This window comes from Echinops telfairi, unplaced genomic scaffold (assembly GCF_000313985.2).
Source record: "Echinops telfairi isolate 266 unplaced genomic scaffold, ASM31398v2 ScPeMD7_23;HRSCAF=83, whole genome shotgun sequence".
NCBI classification, from domain to species: Eukaryota; Metazoa; Chordata; class Mammalia; order Afrosoricida; family Tenrecidae; genus Echinops; species Echinops telfairi.
This window is the reverse complement of record NW_022103920.1, coordinates 37,595,207-37,613,969: the sequence shown is the minus strand read 5'-3', so window position 1 is coordinate 37,613,969 and position 18,763 is coordinate 37,595,207. Positions and strand designations below refer to the sequence as shown.

At 46.6% G+C, this 18,763-nt stretch overlaps 1 protein-coding gene across 1 annotated transcript in view; it reads right to left on the bottom strand.

Annotated features, from left to right (window-relative positions):
* The window catches only part of NRCAM (neuronal cell adhesion molecule), a 257,338-nt gene that overhangs the window by 53,544 nt on the left and 185,031 nt on the right, over nt 1-18,763 (bottom strand). The window contains exons 11-17 of the mRNA XM_030885203.2: nt 17,928-18,059; nt 8,384-8,527; nt 6,082-6,193; nt 3,813-3,979; nt 3,379-3,526; nt 933-1,057; nt 470-499 (exon numbers count right to left, since the gene is read on the bottom strand). Of these exons, the coding sequence (XP_030741063.1) occupies nt 470-499; nt 933-1,057; nt 3,379-3,526; nt 3,813-3,979; nt 6,082-6,193; nt 8,384-8,527; nt 17,928-18,059 (858 nt within the window). The remainder of the gene's footprint in view (nt 1-469; nt 500-932; nt 1,058-3,378; nt 3,527-3,812; nt 3,980-6,081; nt 6,194-8,383; nt 8,528-17,927; nt 18,060-18,763) is intronic.

Here is an 18,763-nt window from a genome sequence, read left to right as displayed (position 1 = left end):
CCTCTGATTTTAAAAGCCAAATGCTCTCAACGTCCATATTTGTTCCTGTGTAAATTATTTGAAAATGGAACCCCCAAACAATGCTTACTCATTGGACTGAAGTGAAAACCTAATTGTGAAATGCGATTTGAAAGAGTTGTTTCATTTGGTGAAATGTAGATGATAGCTTTGGGGAATGTGACTTTATAAGGAAATTATATTAAAGAGAGAGACTTTCGTAGATGAAATGATTTTATAATAATACACGAAAGATTTACAAATATCTGGCATTACACCCAGGGAAAGATTCGGGGCTAGCATGAAGGAATGATGGATAGCAGTAAACGGGCAGCACAACCGAACACAGGGCTGAGCGCTGGTCCTTAAGACACAGAATGTCGGGGTGGTAAGAACAGAGGGATCCAGGTCTTTACTGAGAGTATGATATTGTTGGACAGATAGCAGAGAAAGAAGATTCGTATTAGTTTACCGTAAATGGGAGCTGGAGTTGGAGTAGGAGCTAGAAAGGACATCAACAGAAAGGATTTTAGTCAAAATTAGTAAGGAAAGCTGTAAAACAGCACACGGAGATAGATTTCCCAGTATGAACATTATAAGCTAAGCTCTATAAGTGCTGTGGAGACATAGCATGCAGCAGTAATCTAGGGGAGGGGTGGGCGTGAGAATGTCTTAATTTTAAATAAAGGTAGGTGACTTCCCTTGTGTTTTATAAAGAACATCACCAATGTGCACATCCACCCTCTTATCCCAGCGCTGGTGTTGAGTTCATGCACACAGAAATCACTGCCTTAGATACATTTTTAAGAAGAAAAGCAGCTGTCTAACTCACCAATACAATTATAAGCAGATCACAAGCAAACATTTACTGGTTATCATTTTCCTTTTCGACCTGACACGGAGCAGTTGACTGTGCTCTGTGCTCTCGTTCTTACCAACAACGCTGAGCACGGCGCTGGCAGAGACGGCGTCCAGGGTGGTGCTGGCCACGCACGTGTAGGTGCCCCCGTCATCATCACCTACGTCAGCGACCACCAAATGGTCCTTGTCGACGGTGAGCCTGTGGAGCGACACATTCGGGGCAGCTGAGACGAGCATTGTGTTACTGGGTGAGAGAAACTCCTTGACCTTGGTAAACGAGAAAGATATTTCCAGGGCGTTCGAGTTGAAACCATATAATCTATATTGCTTTAGTAATGGTGCCTGTTGGAAAAGAGTGGAAGGACTAGAAGGAGACTCTTGGACTAGATGGGGAAGTAAGCCATCTGACAGAGTGATTTTGATCCACGCCTTTGGAATCTCTCTTACTCTCAAAACGAAAACTCCCCACCTTTGGAATCTTTTTATTCTCCAGTTTTATCACGAACAAATAAAGAAAGAAAACTCACTGCTGTCAAGTGGATGCTGATGTACAGTGACTGTCCGACAGGGCAGAACTGCCCCTGCGAGTTTCCTAGACTCTAACTCTTTGCGGGAGTAGAAAGCCCTGTTTCCTTCCACCAAGTGGGCTGGTGGTTTTGAACTGCTGACCTGTGGATCACAGCGCAATGAGCAGCCACGATAGTCTCAGTCTTCAGGGCTTCATTAGGTTCTCAGGGGCAACACAGGTAAGGTTGGGGTAACTCTATCGTTGCTCTAGGACAGGGGTCCTCAAACTTTTAAAAGAGGGGGCCAGTTCACTGTCCCTCAGACCTGTTGGAGGGCCGGACTATAGTTTTTAAAAAAAACTATGAACAAATTCCTATGCACACTGCACATATCTTACTTTGAAGTAAAAAACCAAATGGACAAAAACACCCAGAGGGCCGGATAAATGTCCTCGGTGGGCCACATGTGGCCCGCGGGCCATAGTTTCAGGACGCCTGCCTAGGACCTCATGAAGCTCTCTGTTGCCAAGAAACATTAGAAAACCAGCCCAATGTCTTAACAAAGCCCTTATTTAAGAACAATGTGTTTTCTATCGCAGAGCTGTGATCCGGGGTTTCCAGAGCTACAACCTGTAAAGCAGCAGATTGTCTCACCTCTTCCTGTTCGAACCACCAACCTTTCAGTTACCAGCTAAATATTGAACCACCAGACTGCCTCGGAACCGCTCACAGGAGAGGGTAAAAGCAAAGAATAGCAGTCTGTCTTATCACCACCAACAGGAAGATTTGGATCAGCGACCTGCGCACAGGTCTCATGGAGGCTGCTTGTGAGGATGGAAAACCACTCAGCAGGCCAAGCACCCAGGGGGGCGGGCTTTGTGCGCGGTTTTCACGAGGCTGCATAAATCATAGACTGCGTTCTCCGGTGACGCCCGAGTGAAAGCGTAAGCGACTTCGCTCTCCTGCCCATCCCAACGCTGCTGACACAAATACAGCTGGTGTGCTGAAGCACAGAACCAGATGGAAAAACTCTGCTCATACAGAGGAGCCGTCCACAAGAGCTTTGGGGGGCTGTTGATATGTAAATCCATGAGCAACTCGAACAGTGACACCCTTAACTGCCAACTAGACGGGCTGGCAGTTTGAACTCACCCCAGAGTGCCTCAGAAGAAAGGGCTGGCTGCCTGCTTCTGAACCATTACAACCTTGAGAGTCTGGTGGGGTGCACTTGGAGTCGAAAAAAACATCGGGTTGCTATTTGATAGCACCCGATTTTCTGTTGGCTTGTTTGTTTTGCAGTTAGACTCGGAGCTATGGACCAGGTCATGAGAACCATCGGATCCACTGCCACCAGAATAGTGTTCCTGCCCAGGGAGGACAATGCCTACAGCCACTCGGCTACTGCCCAAACTCACTCATTCAACTCAGCGTCCTGACGGCGTGGGACGGAGAGTCTCACCTGAAAATGACCAGGCCTCTCTCCCATTCCAAACTCAAGGGCTGCAGTGTGCACAGCCTCTTCTCAACGCTCTACCTTCTTGATTGCCTTTCCCCTTCCACTGGCTTTAGATAAAATCATAATGAAACCACCGATGCAAATAATAATAGAACAGCCCAGTGCCTTATACAGATGAGGATCCCGGCCCACTCTGGTGATTAAGGAGATGCTGTTCCAGCTTATTGGTAGAACAGTGATGAAAACATCTATTGAGACTTCATTGTACAGAGCACAAAAAGTGGCCTGAGATCTGGAGGGTGTTCCCTATCCCAAGTGGACAGAACGAGAAGACTGACACACACAGAGACGGACATGCTCGGTGTCTTAGGTCAACAACTTGATGGCTGTTTTCGTCCCGACATCCTACAGTAGGGAGCAAAGGCGCCTCTCTATTTTGGAAACTGTAGCCTTCAGGAACATACAGAAAGCTCTCTGTTGAGTCGCCCGACAAGACCCCCGTGGGTTACTAGCAGCTTAAAGAGGAAGACGAGAAAGGAAAGAAATCATCTCAAATACCTTCCGTTATTGGGCAGCTCACCATTGTCCTTCAGCCACAGGACAGTGGGGACTAAGGTACGGTCGTGTTGCACGTGGCATTCAAAGGACACCGTCCCCCCTCTTTGCACCACTGCGTACTCCGGCTGCTTCGTGATCCTTGTTGGATCTGAAATGTAATGTCATTGTTATCTGTTGCTCAGAGTCCCTCACCCCAAACCAACCCACTGCCATCGAATGGATCCCAAGTCAGAGACAGTCTGGATAGCAACCCTACAGAGGGCTTCGAAGGACTGCGCTGTGCCCACGGGTACAGACAACCTCATCCCCCCCCCCCCAGGTTTGAACTGCTAACCTTGCAGGCAGCAGTGGACTCACTGCTCACCCAGCAGCGCCACCAAGGCTCCTCTAACGTCACCAAGCAGTTGACAAAAGAAAGCACGCCTCTGCCTTACCTTTGATTTCTAACCGAATTTCATTCTTTGCCGTCCCCAATTTATTCCTTGCAACGCACGCATACGTTCCTGCACTGTCCTTTTGTGCCACAGGGATCTCCAAGGTTCCATTCTCATGTAAGAGGTAAGTCTCTTCGCGAAGAGCACTTCCTTTGACGCCTTTAAACCTGCATTCGAGGTATCACCCCGATGAGAGAAAGACACAGAGAAAGACTCATCTCTCAAAGTGCGACTTTCAAGGTCGACACCGCACTTAAATGTCAGAGTCAGAGACAGGGGCCCCGGCACAGTGCAGGCGGCTGCGTGCAAAGACAAGAACATCAAGCTGGAAATTCAAAGAGAAATGGTGCTTGTAGAGTGAGCCTGGTAATTCATCATCTTTACCATGGGAATTTTGTTATGGGAGGGCCTTAAGTTAATATATATACGTCATTACCGATTTCATCTCTAAATAGGTGGTAAAGTGATGAACTCGGTGGCACAGCGATTATGAATTGGGCTGTTCACCGCAAGGTCAGTAGTTTGAAGCCATCGGCCGCCCCAAGGGAGAAAGAGGAGGCCATATCGTTCTGTAAAGGCTTCACAGTCTTGGAGCCCCCCAGGCTCTACCCTGTTCCAGAGGGGCACTGTGAGGCCGAACCGACTCCATGGCTGTGAGATACTTTGAATGATGTCCTTGTAACTGCAGGATACTATTCTTAGAAGGATTGTGATTTCCAGGAGGCCCTACTGAAAGTCTGAAAGGGAAGTGACCCGAGGAGCGGCACGGAGAAAGACTACAGAGCAGGCTCACATTCAGCTTCGTGGTGCCTGCCAGCCAGGGCCAGGGAGGGTGCATATGGAGGAAGAGAAGCCCTGGCAAGTTGTGTGCACTAGAATCAGTGTGAGTCCTCTGTGGCCAAGGCGGGATGGAGACGCTTCCCTGTCGATCTCCTCCTTGTTAGGGGTGGTGGAACCGATCTTTGGCTCGCAGCCACCCTGGATGACAGAGTAGCTCTTCCCTGGAGGGCTGCGCCTTGGCTGCAACCTTTATGGAAACCCATCTCCAGATCTTCTTCTGTGGAGGTGCCGGTTGGGCTCAAACCACCAACCTTTCAGTGAGCAGCCAAGTGCTTAACTTGGCTTTCACCACTAGGGATCCTCCTCTTAATCCTAAACCAGTCTTTCATCTTAGACGCCCCCCCCCCCCCCAGCGGCACAATGGTTAAAGCACTTGACAACTAACCAAAAGGTCCATGGCCGGAACCTAGCAGCTGCCCTGCAGGATAAAGATGGGGCAGTCAGCTTCCATAAAGGTTTAAGTCCTTACAAACCCTCGAGGGCAGCGCTACCCTGCCTACAGGTGAAAAATACTCACTGCCATTGAGTTGATTTTGACTCCCAGCTACCCTCGAGTAGTAGGTTTCTGAACCTTTACATGTTTACAGCACTCGGCAGCCTCATTTTCCTCCTTCAGAGTGGCTGGTGGATTCACACTGCTTACCTGTGGTTAGCCACCTATTGCACAGCCCACGGGACCAGCGCCCCTCGGTCTGACAGGGTTGCGATGAATCAACTCCACGGCAAAGGGGTGGGTTTGGAGCCTTTATTCTCACACCAGTGTCTGGAGCCCAGCACACCACTTGGCAGCCGATAGATGCTCAAAAAGGGAATGCTCTAACGATTTCACTCCATTCTGTCCTGTCTCTCCCAGCTTATGTGAAAATAAGCATGGTGTGTGCGTGTGAGTGTGTGTTTATGTGCGCATGCGTCAAACTTCACATCAGGAGCTGGGTATGAAGGGAGTGGGCTCCCGTGAAAAGACACAGGAGAGCGTTGCCAGATCCAAGGCAGGACGATCAAGGGAAAGATACTCAAGAGAAACCCTAGGAATGACAAAATCTAGTTTGTAGGTTACAGAATTCAGACTAATATTTGTTACCTTCTTTTTACCGCAAACACGATTTTACGATCAAGGAATGCCCCCAAACCATTCCCTCCAATCACCATTTAGAGGGTTCAGGTGATGCCCATTGAAAACTCCGGCAACCTAAAAGCGGTTTTTAACCTTTCACCTACAGCTCTGCAGTTGACAACAGGTGCCTTGCATGTGGCTCAAAGCAGGCTGCTAGTAAAGCTATGTGAAAGCATGAATGCATTTAATAATTAACAGGTGATGGATTCTTCATGGTCTTGCCTCTATCTTCTCTTTGATAAGCACACAACACTGAGACGTTGGGTGGCTTTCACAAAAGTAGAGTATTCAAGGAGGAATGGGGCCCTGACTTACCACTCGATGGTAGGTCGAGGGGACCCAAAGAAGGCACAGTCCAGGAAAGCAGGCCTGTTGGCAATGACCTGATAGAGGGTGTTTGCCGACGTGAGGATTCGTGGCGGCTCAGCTACAAATAATTTGAAGGGAAAATATCTTTACAAGGGAAAGTCAACATGAAAAGTAAAACATACATTTTAGGCCCACAGTGTACAGACGACACTTGTTTTCATTAGGGTTGACTGTCAAGCACAGCCAACAGTTGTGTCCCTTGCATTCCCATCAGCCTCCGTCTTCCCTCAGCTTCCAGGACCATCTCCCTCAGCTTCAGGGGCCAAAACTTAGCGGGGGACATGGTCTTTGTTATTGCTGCTGTTGCTCTTAGTGAATTAATTTTTAAAAATTGTGAGACTCTGCGAGAAGGATTCAGAAAGTGCACAGAGAAATTCTAGTATCATTTGATTCCATTTTTTCCCACCAAACTCTCTCTTATAGCGATATAAACCTGCCATTTCAACATTCTTATGACATGTTCAATCCAATGAGATCAATTATTTTCTTGTCTAGGGCACGGCATTAAAAAAATGTATCAGTGTTATCACTCAGAAACCATAATGAGTTGTACAGAACACCTTAAGAAATTTACCAAAAAAGCCACAAGAATGAAATGTGAATTCAGCAAGAGGAAAGAGGGAGATACACGGCAGATATCTTAAATCAATTGTACTTCTATATTCTTGCAGTTTTAGCACAATACAATGCTAAAACAAATACCACTTAAAATAGCAACCCCCCCCAAAAAATGATTCATTAGATAGAGGTGCATTAATCAAAATTACATGGAAGCCCTGTACACTGGAAACCACAAAATATTTCCCAGAGACAAGGACGGACTAACAAGCAATGTGGAGGAATTTCAGAAGCATTATGCTAAGTGAATGAAGCTAGACATTGTCTAGTGAATTCACTAAGTGAATGACGAAGACTGCCTGCTGTATAAATTCAATTACAGTCATATTTCTGGTGTAAAACATACGACAGTCCTGTGGGATAAGGGAGAGAAGGGCTGCTGGCAAACAGGAATGAGGTGATTTGGGGGTGCGGTGGGGTGCGGTGATAAAAGTTTTCTCTATCTTGAGTTCTACTTAGACAGGTACATACATTTGGTATACCCATGGCCGTACTCCTGTATACAAATATGTATTAGATAGACATAGTTGTCAACTTATGTTTAGGTGTAACTGCACCTAAAAGGTATCAATGCAAGAAAAATGCATAACTGTTGATTTATTCAGTTGTATATTCTACTATATTGGGAGTCCTTTGCTGGCAGGAATAGCCTTTTTTAAAAAGTATTTAATCCCCAGAAACTAGTACATTGTCTGACACAAAGAGGCTGGCCAAATCCATTTTGTTGGATGACTGACCCATCATAAGCCATGGCTTGCAGGGGGTGTGGTGGTGGATTGTGGGGAAACATCAGATGGGCGAGAAAAGTAGAGAGCTGCTCGGTGGGCTCGTTACAAGCAGACCCGGAAGCCAAGCGGGCGCGTCAGCACCTACCCCACCCCAACTGCCCCGTCCTGCACGTGACTTCCTGGCCCATTTCATGCAGGAAGGAACAGTACCATGGACTGGCTGTCTTCTTCATTTTAAATCGTTTGAAGAGGGGGCATGCCAACCTTACGGGCTGGAAATATACATCTCTGGCACCATTTCTCACAAAAATGTTTAACAGATTTGGTATTTTGTTATCGGAATTTGACAAATAAAATGTCCATGTGAATCATTTAATTAAGAATATGCCAGAGGATAGCTTTGATGGTTTTCTAAACATATTGCTATGGATTAATAAATAACTCTACATCTCCGAATTGAATAAAGGTTGAGATTATGATTAATGGTTTGTTTCTGAAAAGCTGGAATCATGAAATTGTTCATCCAACCTGTCAGATTCCAAGGATGGAGATGGTAGTCATATTCATATGATTACCGGCAAATGCTATCTTCCTCTTGAGGGGATTAGCACTTAGTCTAACCATCTGGGAGCAAACAGTGCAGCCCGACTAGCTGGCTGTTTATACAATGAAGGACATGCCAGCTCAAAAACTGTGCTAAGAGAGACCGTGAAGACCAGGGGATGATATACTTGCGGCTGAGGTTTGTATCATCTGTTTCACGTAGCTCTCACAGCTCCTAGGCCTGTACTTTGCACATTAGACATGCTCAGCTTATTTTTGCTGAGTGAATGGGCACCCCTAGCATTCGCTGATTTAATTTGCCGTGTTTTTCATAAAACTTTCAGGAAGAGAAAGCTTACCCAGCACATTTACAAATGCATTTGACAGTAAGTATCCATATTCATTAGAAGCGTTGCACTGGTACACCGCACTTGATCTTTCTTGAACATTTGAAAAGATAATGGTATCACCATCTATTTTTCGGCTGGGGTCATCCGCAGCAACTGTTCAGGTGTAAAACCAAAAAGTATAGCTTTAATCCATTTTGCATAAATGATGTAAATTGATCACGCAACACTCAAGGCCCACATGGTAATAAGTAGAACAGTTATGCAGACTGTTGGAGACACAGGACAAACAACAACAACAACAACAACAAAAAGAATAAGAACTCAGGCAAAACCAGCAACTTTTTCCTCCTGAGGATTTAGTTACCACTTATCAGCAGGGGTACACGCTCCCTGCTCATTTAGTCTTCTTACGTGCATTGCGTCAGTAGGACTGAACATGATCAGAACCAGAGAAGATACGGGGGCAGGGTTGGGGTGGGGGGGTGGAGCATAATTTTACATGAAAATTACAATGCAAATTCAGGAAATCATTGTCCTATTACAAAGACACTGGGGTTATCAGTGAGGAAGCATGTTATTTTCTCTGTGCTTTCATAAGACATGTAGCCGGGCAGGCGTAGTTCTGCCTCTGTGAATGAGCGCTATTGAAAGGCTTGCCCTAGCTCCAAGCACCATAATTTGTGTAAATAGTGTCCAGTCACATAAGAGTCTAATCTGTTCAAATCAACAATTCATGTATTGTGATCTGAAAAGCCAGTCTATACTTGTATACTTTATTTTTCTCAATAGTGTTTTAAAGACTATACCATTGGCTAAACTAATGACACTATCAAAAGAATTACCTTGAGCCCCAGGAGGATGATATATAATGTTCTCTATCATAAAATGGTAAAAGGTGAACCAGAGACATATAAACCATAGATAAGTGAATGGATTTGGGGAGTGTACTTAATTCTAGCCTTATCTAAGAATAATTCGTTCTTTTGACATGGTCTTATTTTATACTTGTCCTCATGAAGAGATCACATAAGTGTGGCAAAGAAGTTAGATGGTGCCTGGCTGTCAGAAAGAATAGCATCTGGGATCTTAAAGGGTTGTCTTCAAACAAGCAGCCATCTAAGTGAGGCACCAACTAAGTCTACATGGAAGAAGCACACCAGTCTGTGTGATCCAAAGATTGTAAATAATAAAATCCAAATATGGATGAGGAAATAGTGTCAGAGCTTAAACGGTGGACACCTGGTTTGCAGAAAGCAATGGCTGACAGGGGAAGCCCCACACGCATTTGTAGGGTCCCCATATGGATGAAGCCTCTGGAGGATTCCCTGTGACCGTAGTTCAGGATGCGAACAGCCTTCTTGTCAGATACCGAGCACGGTAAAGGCGAGTGTGGCAGACGCAGTTCAGTTAAAATCTAACACCGTCTTCCTTTTGACCAATTTTAACTTCTTTCAGTTTTTAATATTTTCTGCTTTCCTTTAGATTGAGGTTTTTCCTCTGTTTAGTCATTGTTATTATTTTGTTTGTTTGTTTCCTGGTTGTGTTTATATGGGTTTCTGTATATATGTAAATCTATAGAGACAGTGATTAGATTAATTATGACCTAAGGGCATGGCAGGAGAGGTTAGGGGAAAACATGGAGCTAAAAACAATGAGCACGAGAAGAAAATGCTCTGAAACTGATTGTGGGGATGGTTGCACCACTCTTCTTAATATGATTGAGCAATTAGATTGTATAATATCCAAAGTTTGTGACAACAAAACTTTAAAAAATTTTTTTAAAGAGGAGTCCATAAGAGTGGGAAGACAAATCAAGGTTCGGGTGAAGGGTTGAACTACTAGGGGCTTGATTATTAGTTTAAACTGTGGAATCCAAAGTTGATGATCTAATATGTAAATCCCACTCAATTTACAGTAAACATGGTTGTCTATAAAAAGGACAAAATAGAAAAAGGTAATTTAAAAAATCTAGAGACATCATAGCTTAATTAAAAAAAGAAGACAGACTAACTTCTGCAAACCTGCTACTTCTAAGAAGAGCTTCTTAATGAGATGAATGAATGACCCAATGTGCCACATTAAATATGAAAATATCATCTTTCTTCTATGGAAATTCCTGATGCTATAGTAGAAATAAATGGTGTAAAATTTCACTTAAAGATCGTGTTTTCAGCTAAATGGCTTAAATCCGTTAAAAAAAAAAAAAAAAGCTAAGTGGAGATAATTTTCATTTTATGAATGCCAAACATTACCTGTGACCGCACACTGACGTAAAGGGGCAATGGTGCCTGCCTTAGCATGTTGGGCAAAATCAAAACTAACTAATAGCATCCCTTTCCTTAAGTAGCTCTTGCAATTTGAACCAGTTAAGTAGGCTTTACTTTCAGCCTAATATTATTTCTTTCTTTTGAGTAGTAAGAAAAAGATGCCTAAGACATCGTTGCCAATGCATTTAAATTCCTTTAGTACTCAAAGATGGGGGGTGGGGGAGGGAAACCTAACCATTTTGGTCACTTTAAAGAGAAGAAACTATAGTTGTTCAACTTTATTTCCTACAGCCACATTCTTGTGCACATCCATTCTATATTTGCCTTTCACTGCTGCTGTTACAAATGATCACCACTAGTGGCTTAAAAACAATATACATTTATTATTGTTCAATTCTGCAGTCTGTTACAAGACTGACGGAGTCTCCTTGAGCTAACACCACAGCTCTGACCTCCTGAGCGAAAGCCAAGGTATTAGCAGGGCTGTGTGCCTTCCTGGGGGCTCTAAGGTTACAACTGTTAGCTGTTCCAGTTTCTAGAGGTGGCCCACATTTCTTGGCTTGTGGACCCTTTTTCCACTTTTAAAGCCAGCAACATCCCATAGTCAGATCTTTCTTGACCAGCTGGGATAGGACACATGGGATTACATTGGGCTCAAACCAATAATCCAGTAAAATCTCTCAAAGTCCGTAGCCTTACTGATATCCACATATTCCTATGTCAGGTTACATAGTCATGGGGCCCAGTAGTGAGGATGTGGACCTCTTTGGATGGGGGTGGGAGGTGAGGCACTATTCTGCCTACCACACATTCTCGGGATGTGTGAGTTAGGCCTTCGGCTGCTAAGGGCAAGGTGGGCAGTTCACACCACCGGCGGCTCTGCGGGAGGGAGAGGAGGCAGCGCCTTTCAAGACTTGGCAGAAACCCTTACAGAGTTGCTCTGAGGCAAAGCTGACTTGAGGGCAGTGGGCTTTCCTCTATTTGGGCACAAAGTTGAAATGGGCCGGAGAGCAGTGGGTTTTCAACTTGGCTTCCACGAGCTTCCCGCAGGGTGTGTGCGCACAGTGCACTTGTGACAAGAGGAGGCTTGATGTCATTTGCATCCCCTTCACTGCCTTCCCTCCTCATCTCTCAGGGGAACGGTGCCTGAACTCCCGATAATAACGGGACCCGAGCGAAGAAGGACCTGAAAGCGCTCACACGACCTACATAGGGGACAAGGAAAGATGGACAGACGTCTGGCTCTGCGCTGAGACGGGCATCTGGGTCAGAGGCCGGAATCATGCTGGCCCAACCGCCCCGGGTCAGCACATGACCCCTCACCACCCCAGATCGTGTTGTACTTGAAATATCCCAGATCACTATTTCTTTCTAACAGTGTCACAGCTCAGTTCTTCAAACTGTTGCACCCCGTGAAGAATCACGTGTAGCTCCATTACCACGACCAGAGAGAGCGTGACGAGAGAGCATCTACGGAGAGGGCTCAAACTGGAAGACTCTCCTGTACAATGCCCATCGCTGTGGCCATAACCCTCCTTTACAGGGCACGGCCTGGAATTCCCCACCTGTTACCCCGGATAAGCATGGTGCTACCTCTTCACAAGCCCCCTTGATAAACTTCCCCTGATCCGTGTGCAGAGAAATACAGCTCGGGCTGCCTTAAGGGCCTCCATGTCTCCCCCATCTGAGGCACTTTCTCCTTTAATCAATCTCCTTGAGTGACGAGCCTGACTCCAGCGTTGCTATTCCGGCGGGGTAGGGGAAAGGACTCTGAACTGAGAGGCAGTCAGGTAACAGGGGATGGGGAAGGCAGAGAGGAAGGAGGAGGACTCACGGAAGAGTCACTTCAGGCTGACTCTGCAGGCTGGAAACAGGGACGCTTTGCCCCATCCTGCTGAGAGCACACGATTCTCCTCCTGGTCCTGGGTTCCGCCCCACCAGCACCTTTACAGCAAAATGTGCTTCCAGCAAGGCTCTCTGCCGCCGAATTCTTATTCCCACAAATGAAGATTATGTACAAATAGGTATTTTAGGTCATTTGGGGCCTATTCCATAGTTCATGCAAGCTATGTTTTGCTTCAGGAAAAGTTTAAAGTAAGTCAGTCGGTCCTGGTAGCACAGTGGGTCATACAATGAGCTGCTAACTGCAAGGTTGACGGTTCAATCCCACCAGTTGCTCCTCAGAAGAAAAATGAGGCTGTCTGCTCCTGTAAAGACTGAAAGTCTTGGAAATCCTACGGGGCAATTCAAGTCTGTCCCCCAGAGTGGCTGTCAGTTGGCATGGCCTTGGTAGCAGCGTCCTTGTTTCGTTTCCTTTCTGGGATATGTGCCTTTGGGTGGACAGAACTGTAGAAGGTAGTGAACCCAAGAACCCCGGTGCTCTTTGAGAGAATTCTTCTAGCTTGCACACAAAAGGCTACAGGTCTGAATTGCAATGTCCTAAATCAGTGACACTGTTTTGCTAACAGAACCTAAGTGTCACCTCTCACTTTCCCGGATCCTATTTCTCCTTTTCCAGGATTTGTCTGCTCCACAGTCAGAGCTGAAAAGAGGGAGCAGGGCGGCCCCGACGTGGTCACCCAGGAGTCGGAGGCTGTGTATCTGGCCGTATGGGCTCCTGACAGTGTCTCCGTTGTGTGGCTCCCGGTCAGGACACTCGCAGCTCCCCACCTGCTGGTATAGAACACAGCTGCTCCCTCCCCCATCCACGGCAGCTGCTCCACCCACAGTTTCCACAGCTTCTGGAGTGGGGGGTACCATTAGCAAGCTAGTTCGTGCTGCCAGCTACCTTCTGTGGCCAACCCTAAGTCCTGTGAAGGTTAGGAATCCTAACCAGGCCAATTCAACACCACTCTATCCTGGGGCAGCATTGGCTGACCTGTGGGCATCGCTCCATCCTTCACCCCCACACCAGTATTGCTGGCTGTGTCTGTGTGGTGCACCACTCAGCAAGCTGCCGATGGGAAACCAACACCAGTGCTCTGTTTCCCGCCCTGAGCCCAAACCTCGTAGGCCAGCGGTTCTCCACCTTCCTAATGCCACGACCCTGTCTTACAGGTCCTCATGTTATGGTGACCCCCCAACCATAACATTATTTGAGTTGCTACTTCATCACTGTCATTTTGCTACTGTTATGAATTGGATAATCCCTGTGAAAGGGTCGTTTGACCCCCCCAGAGGGGTCGTGACCCCAGGTTGAGAACCACTGTCAAAGGCAGTGCTGGGGGCTCCCAGATGCCTGGGGCAACTATCAGTGAGACAGGAAGGGACGAGGCAGTAGCTGCTCAAACTTCCAGCTCTTTTTGCCAGGTAAGCAAGGTTAGCACAAACGGGCCTGACAGAACTCTCTTTGAATGTGGCCGGGGAAGACTTCATGTCCACCCAAGGGCCACGTAGCAAACGCTGTGGGTGGAGCAGGTTTAGAGGGTAAGGGGCAGAGAACAGCTGTCTCTCCAGCATCTTCATGCAGCCAGTTGTACCGTCCCCACCGGGGCCTGAGGTCTGTCACTGTTAGTCTGAGTGGTTTAAACTGTCATTCATGCCTTTTGAGCTGGACCACCAGATGTGGAGAAAGCAACCTGTCCGGAAGTGCAGTTTGATTTTGTGTCACTTTGGTCTAGATGGTGTTAAGCGCTTGCTCTCTGTACCACGCGGGGCTGGCTATGGTTTGCCGTGGGCTTGTCCACCAGAGTGACTGCTCTGAGGCAGACAAGGGGCCCCTGGAGCTGGGATCTGTAGAAGCTGTGGAATTCTTATGGATCTTTGCCTAGTTTCCCTTTTTCCTTCCAAAGGGACTTAATGAATCCTTTCGGGATGGAAGGAATCAGCTGATTTGAAACCTGATTTGAAAGACTTGGGTCTCTTTCTGCTCTGAATCAATGAGTCAAATTGGGGTTACAATCAAAGGCCTAAGGTTTCTCCCAGTTCATCACTGTGACCCCCCACCCCACCCCCACCACCAAAGCAGGCCTTTTGCAAATCACCCACCCCTAAATATTTTGTTTCAAAGGAGGGGATCTATGAATGACCACCCCACGTGTCCCAGCGTAAAGCTGCACTCCTTAGGCTTTTCCCAGGTGTTCTCTTTACAGAAAAAACACCAGGCCTTTCTTCTGCACCACTTCTGGGTCAGTTCAGAACCATCAACCTTTAGGTCAAACCAAGGGCAAACTCGCCATAACCAAGCCACACAGTGCTGTCAACGTGCTCTTGGCACCACCCAGACACGTGAGGTTCTTGTGAGTTAGAACGGATTCAATCACAACAGGTGTGTATGTGTGTGTGTGTGCATATGTATGTGTGTGACCACCAGGGAGGATTCCCTAGGTGGGGAAAATGGTGTCAGTTAACTGAAAGGTTGGAGGCCAAGTTCATCCAGAGATGCTTCAAAAGGAAAGCCTGACAACCCACTTCGGAAAAGTCACCCACTGCAAAGCCCGGGGCACGCAGTGTCCTGTGGGTCCGCTGGGCTTGAATAGCAACTGTTTTTCTTTTGTTGGTTTGTCTATATTTACTACCTATTAGCATATTTTGAAAGCTCTTACTATGACCAGTGACATGGCTCGCTGTGCGGTAGAGCCCATGCCGATGTCAAAGGTTGTGGGCAGCCCAAAATAGAGGCAGGGTTGCCCTCGATTTATTGTCCCCTATTCTGTGTCACCAGCCCACCTGTGTTTCCATGTCACCTGCCTACCACTAGTTGCCTAGCTCCTACTAGTTGCCCTAGCTACTCAGCTTGAAGCTCCGTCTTCTAGACACTCCCTGGTGCGCCAATTTTCCCTGTTGAGTGGCTAGAAGAACGGCCTCTCCGACTTGTCACTTCGACAGTCTAGATCTCAGGAATCCCCAAATCCCTAAACTGCAACGCATGGACCGGAAGTGCGCAGCCTGTCCCATGACTCACCGCTGTTCTCGCTGTATGTCTCAGAAGTTCATAGGAAGCCCAGTGCCGTCTCCCTTCTTCTGGGCTTCTTGCTACGTCTTCTTAGCCCTTACTCCCTTGTCCCCTAGAGTGGCCACAGCTTCCTGATAACCAGGCCACAAGGTGCTCTCTTCTGGTGGATTCTGGTTAAAACTGGGAGTGCGACTGTCCAAACCCCAGTTGCTGGCCTCTTTAGAGCCTGTGTTCCCCCAGGAGCATATTTCCTGTTAGAGCAAACACAGCCCGCCTGCCTCAAAGAGTGTGCACAAACTTCCCCCAAATACTGGTGGGACAAGGTGCCAGGACTTAGACCAGACCTGCAATGGTGAATCCCCCACGGGGAAGCAGGGGCTGGTGCCGTGCTGAATCTGCCAGTAGTTTTGGGATCCACAGTTAGGAGGAAGGACAATGTCATGATTTCATGTAAAAGTTGAACCGATATTTGAGTCTGGCTCTGAGGCGAGGAGGAGCGAAGCTGTTCTCCCCAATCAGCCTGAAAGTGGCCTTTAGTATCAATGCAAATATCTCTAGGGTATGCTGCTATCGGCCAGGAGGGTGAACAGAGGCTGGGTTTTGTTTATTTAGGTCTGAGTACCATGGACTGTGAAAAGATAAACAGACGTGTCCTGGAAGAAGTATGGCCAGCATGCTCCCTAGAGGCAGGGATGGCACGACTTCGTCTTACATCCTTTGGCCATATTGCCAGGAGAGATCGGTCCCTGGAGGACGGTGTGCACGGTAGAGGGGCAGTGACAGCGAGATGGAATAACCTAGTGGTTTCAACAATGGGCTCGGGCCCTGGAACAACTGGGAGGGTGGTGAGACTGGGCGGTGTTTGGCTCTGCCGTGCACAGAGTCGCTATAGGTCGTCAGAGCTGACTCCGTGACACCCAACAACAGCAAAAACAAGAGGGGTTGTGGCCTCTCCTAAGGAGGCGTGATCAAAGATCGTCCGTGGGTAGGAGCCGAGGGTGGTGGAGTCCCCGAGGAGGAGACTGTGGAGCGGCCTGGTGCAATCGCTGTCTTTTCCCTTTGCTGTAATTCCCACGGAGTGGGAGCGGACTCCTTGGCATTTCACAACTAACCAGAACAAGTCCCTTCTACTAAGCCCACTCTTCAAAAGCAATAGTTTTATCGGGCTGTACTTCACATACCATGTAATGTAATCATTCAGTCATATTGCAAAGATCTGTACAATCACCACCACAATCAATTTCAGAACATTTTCTTCATGTCCTCGTTGTTAGCTCCCCGTTTCCATCAAGCCTCCCCTGCCAGGCCCCTAGGCAATTATCATATACCCCCAAGCTTTTAACCCAAAGCTTGTTAAAGAGATTTTTGTTGTCACTTAGATGATTAATTGAGTGCACATGGTCACACTGTGAGGGTTGTGCTGGGCAGTGTGATGGCAGCCAGGAGAAGCTGGCAAGGTGGGCAGGGAGGACCAGTGAACAGGTGATGCCACATTATTCTTTATATTAGCCAGTTTCTCTATTTGCTCGGCATACAGATTGGATAAGGATGGTGAGAGGATACAACCTCGATGCACACTTGTCTTGATTTTAAACCATATGGCATTCCCTTGTTCTGTTTGCACAACTGCCTCTTGATCCAAGCACAATTTACACATGCGCACAGTTTATTGTTCTGAAATTCCCATCCTTCTCAAGGCTGTCCAGATTTTGTTATGATCCGTAGAGATGAATGCCTTGGCAGAGTCAATAAACCACAAGGAACCCCCTTTCTGGAGTTTTCTGCTTTCCGCCAAGATCCATCTGACACCAGCAATGAAACATCTCTTGTTTCGTAGCCTCTTCTGAATCCAGCCTGAACCTCTGGCAGCTCCCTGTCAATGTGCTGCTGCAACTGTTGTCGGATGATATTAAGCAAAAGTTCACTTCTATGTGATCTCAATGATATTGTTCTACAATGTGTGCATTCTATTGGGTCACCTTTCTTTGCAATGGGTACAAATAGGTATATCTTTCCATCAATTGTTCACGTAGCTATCTTCCAAATTTCTTGGCACAAATGAGATTGGCATTCTATAAATTCCTGGAGCCTTGCTTTTGGCTATTGCTTTCAATGTGGCTTGAACGTTTTAGTTATGTTTATTTCTGCCTATGTCATTTTGCCCATGATCCATGTGAAAAGAAAGGAAAGGGAAATTTTGTCAGCTCCCAATACAAATACACCATCATGTCCACAGCCAAAACCAACTCCTCAAAGTCATCATAAATCTGCTACCACCTAACAGTAATTTGGTGCACCGGTTGCACATCACCAGTTTTTCAAATCTCGAGACTCTCTGATGTGGATAATCCTCTTAAATTGACTGCTGCCGGAGCCCGTCAAGGCAACTTACTTTCTATCGGGACTCCATTGGTCAGCCAGCTAACCTTGGGCTTGGGGTTGCCATTAGCTCTGCAGACGAGGCTTCCATCCTCTCCTGGGGACAGCACAAGGTTTCTAGGCGCCGCGATCCAGTACGGAGCCGCTTTGAGAGAAGAAACAGACAAAACAGGAACCAGAGTCAAATAAGTGTTTTAGCAGAAGACGCTACTCGATTATTTGAATCATTAAGTATTTTGTAAAACGTTTCATCGTCTCATTCTTTAGAGTGACTACATTCCTAAGCCAGGCTTTAAATACCACGTTAGATTTTAAAAAGAATGTGTACAGAGACTCACTGGCATGTTTCTGTTCTCTCCAGATTCTTTTGATAGAAATGTCTTCAGCTCATCTTACATAAAAAGTAGTCAGACATCTAAGAGGTGACAGATTTATCAAAGGTCTCCAATGATTTATAGGTATAAAGATTAAGAAACATGACTTAATATTCTGAGTCCTTAGAATATATCTATTTATAAAATTAGAGGGCAACTTTAAAGTTTTGCTTCTGAAACGTTGCAAAGAGAGTAAAAAAATTTTCCATATGCCCTTCCCCCAGCTTCCTTTAATGTTCGCATCTTATTGAGTCATGGTAGCCAAAGCTCATTGCCATCATGTTGATTTGTAGCATCCTCTGGTTGCTGGATCATTTCGTATTAACTAGACACCCCTGGCTAAAGGTGGAGCCAAACCTGTCAATCAAGTCGCAGCTTTGAGTATAAGAGTGTGAGACCCTGGAAAATGCTCTCTCTGCCCCTTTGGCTGCCTCTTTGCTGGGACTCTGCCACAGATCCTGATAGCTGCTGGGGG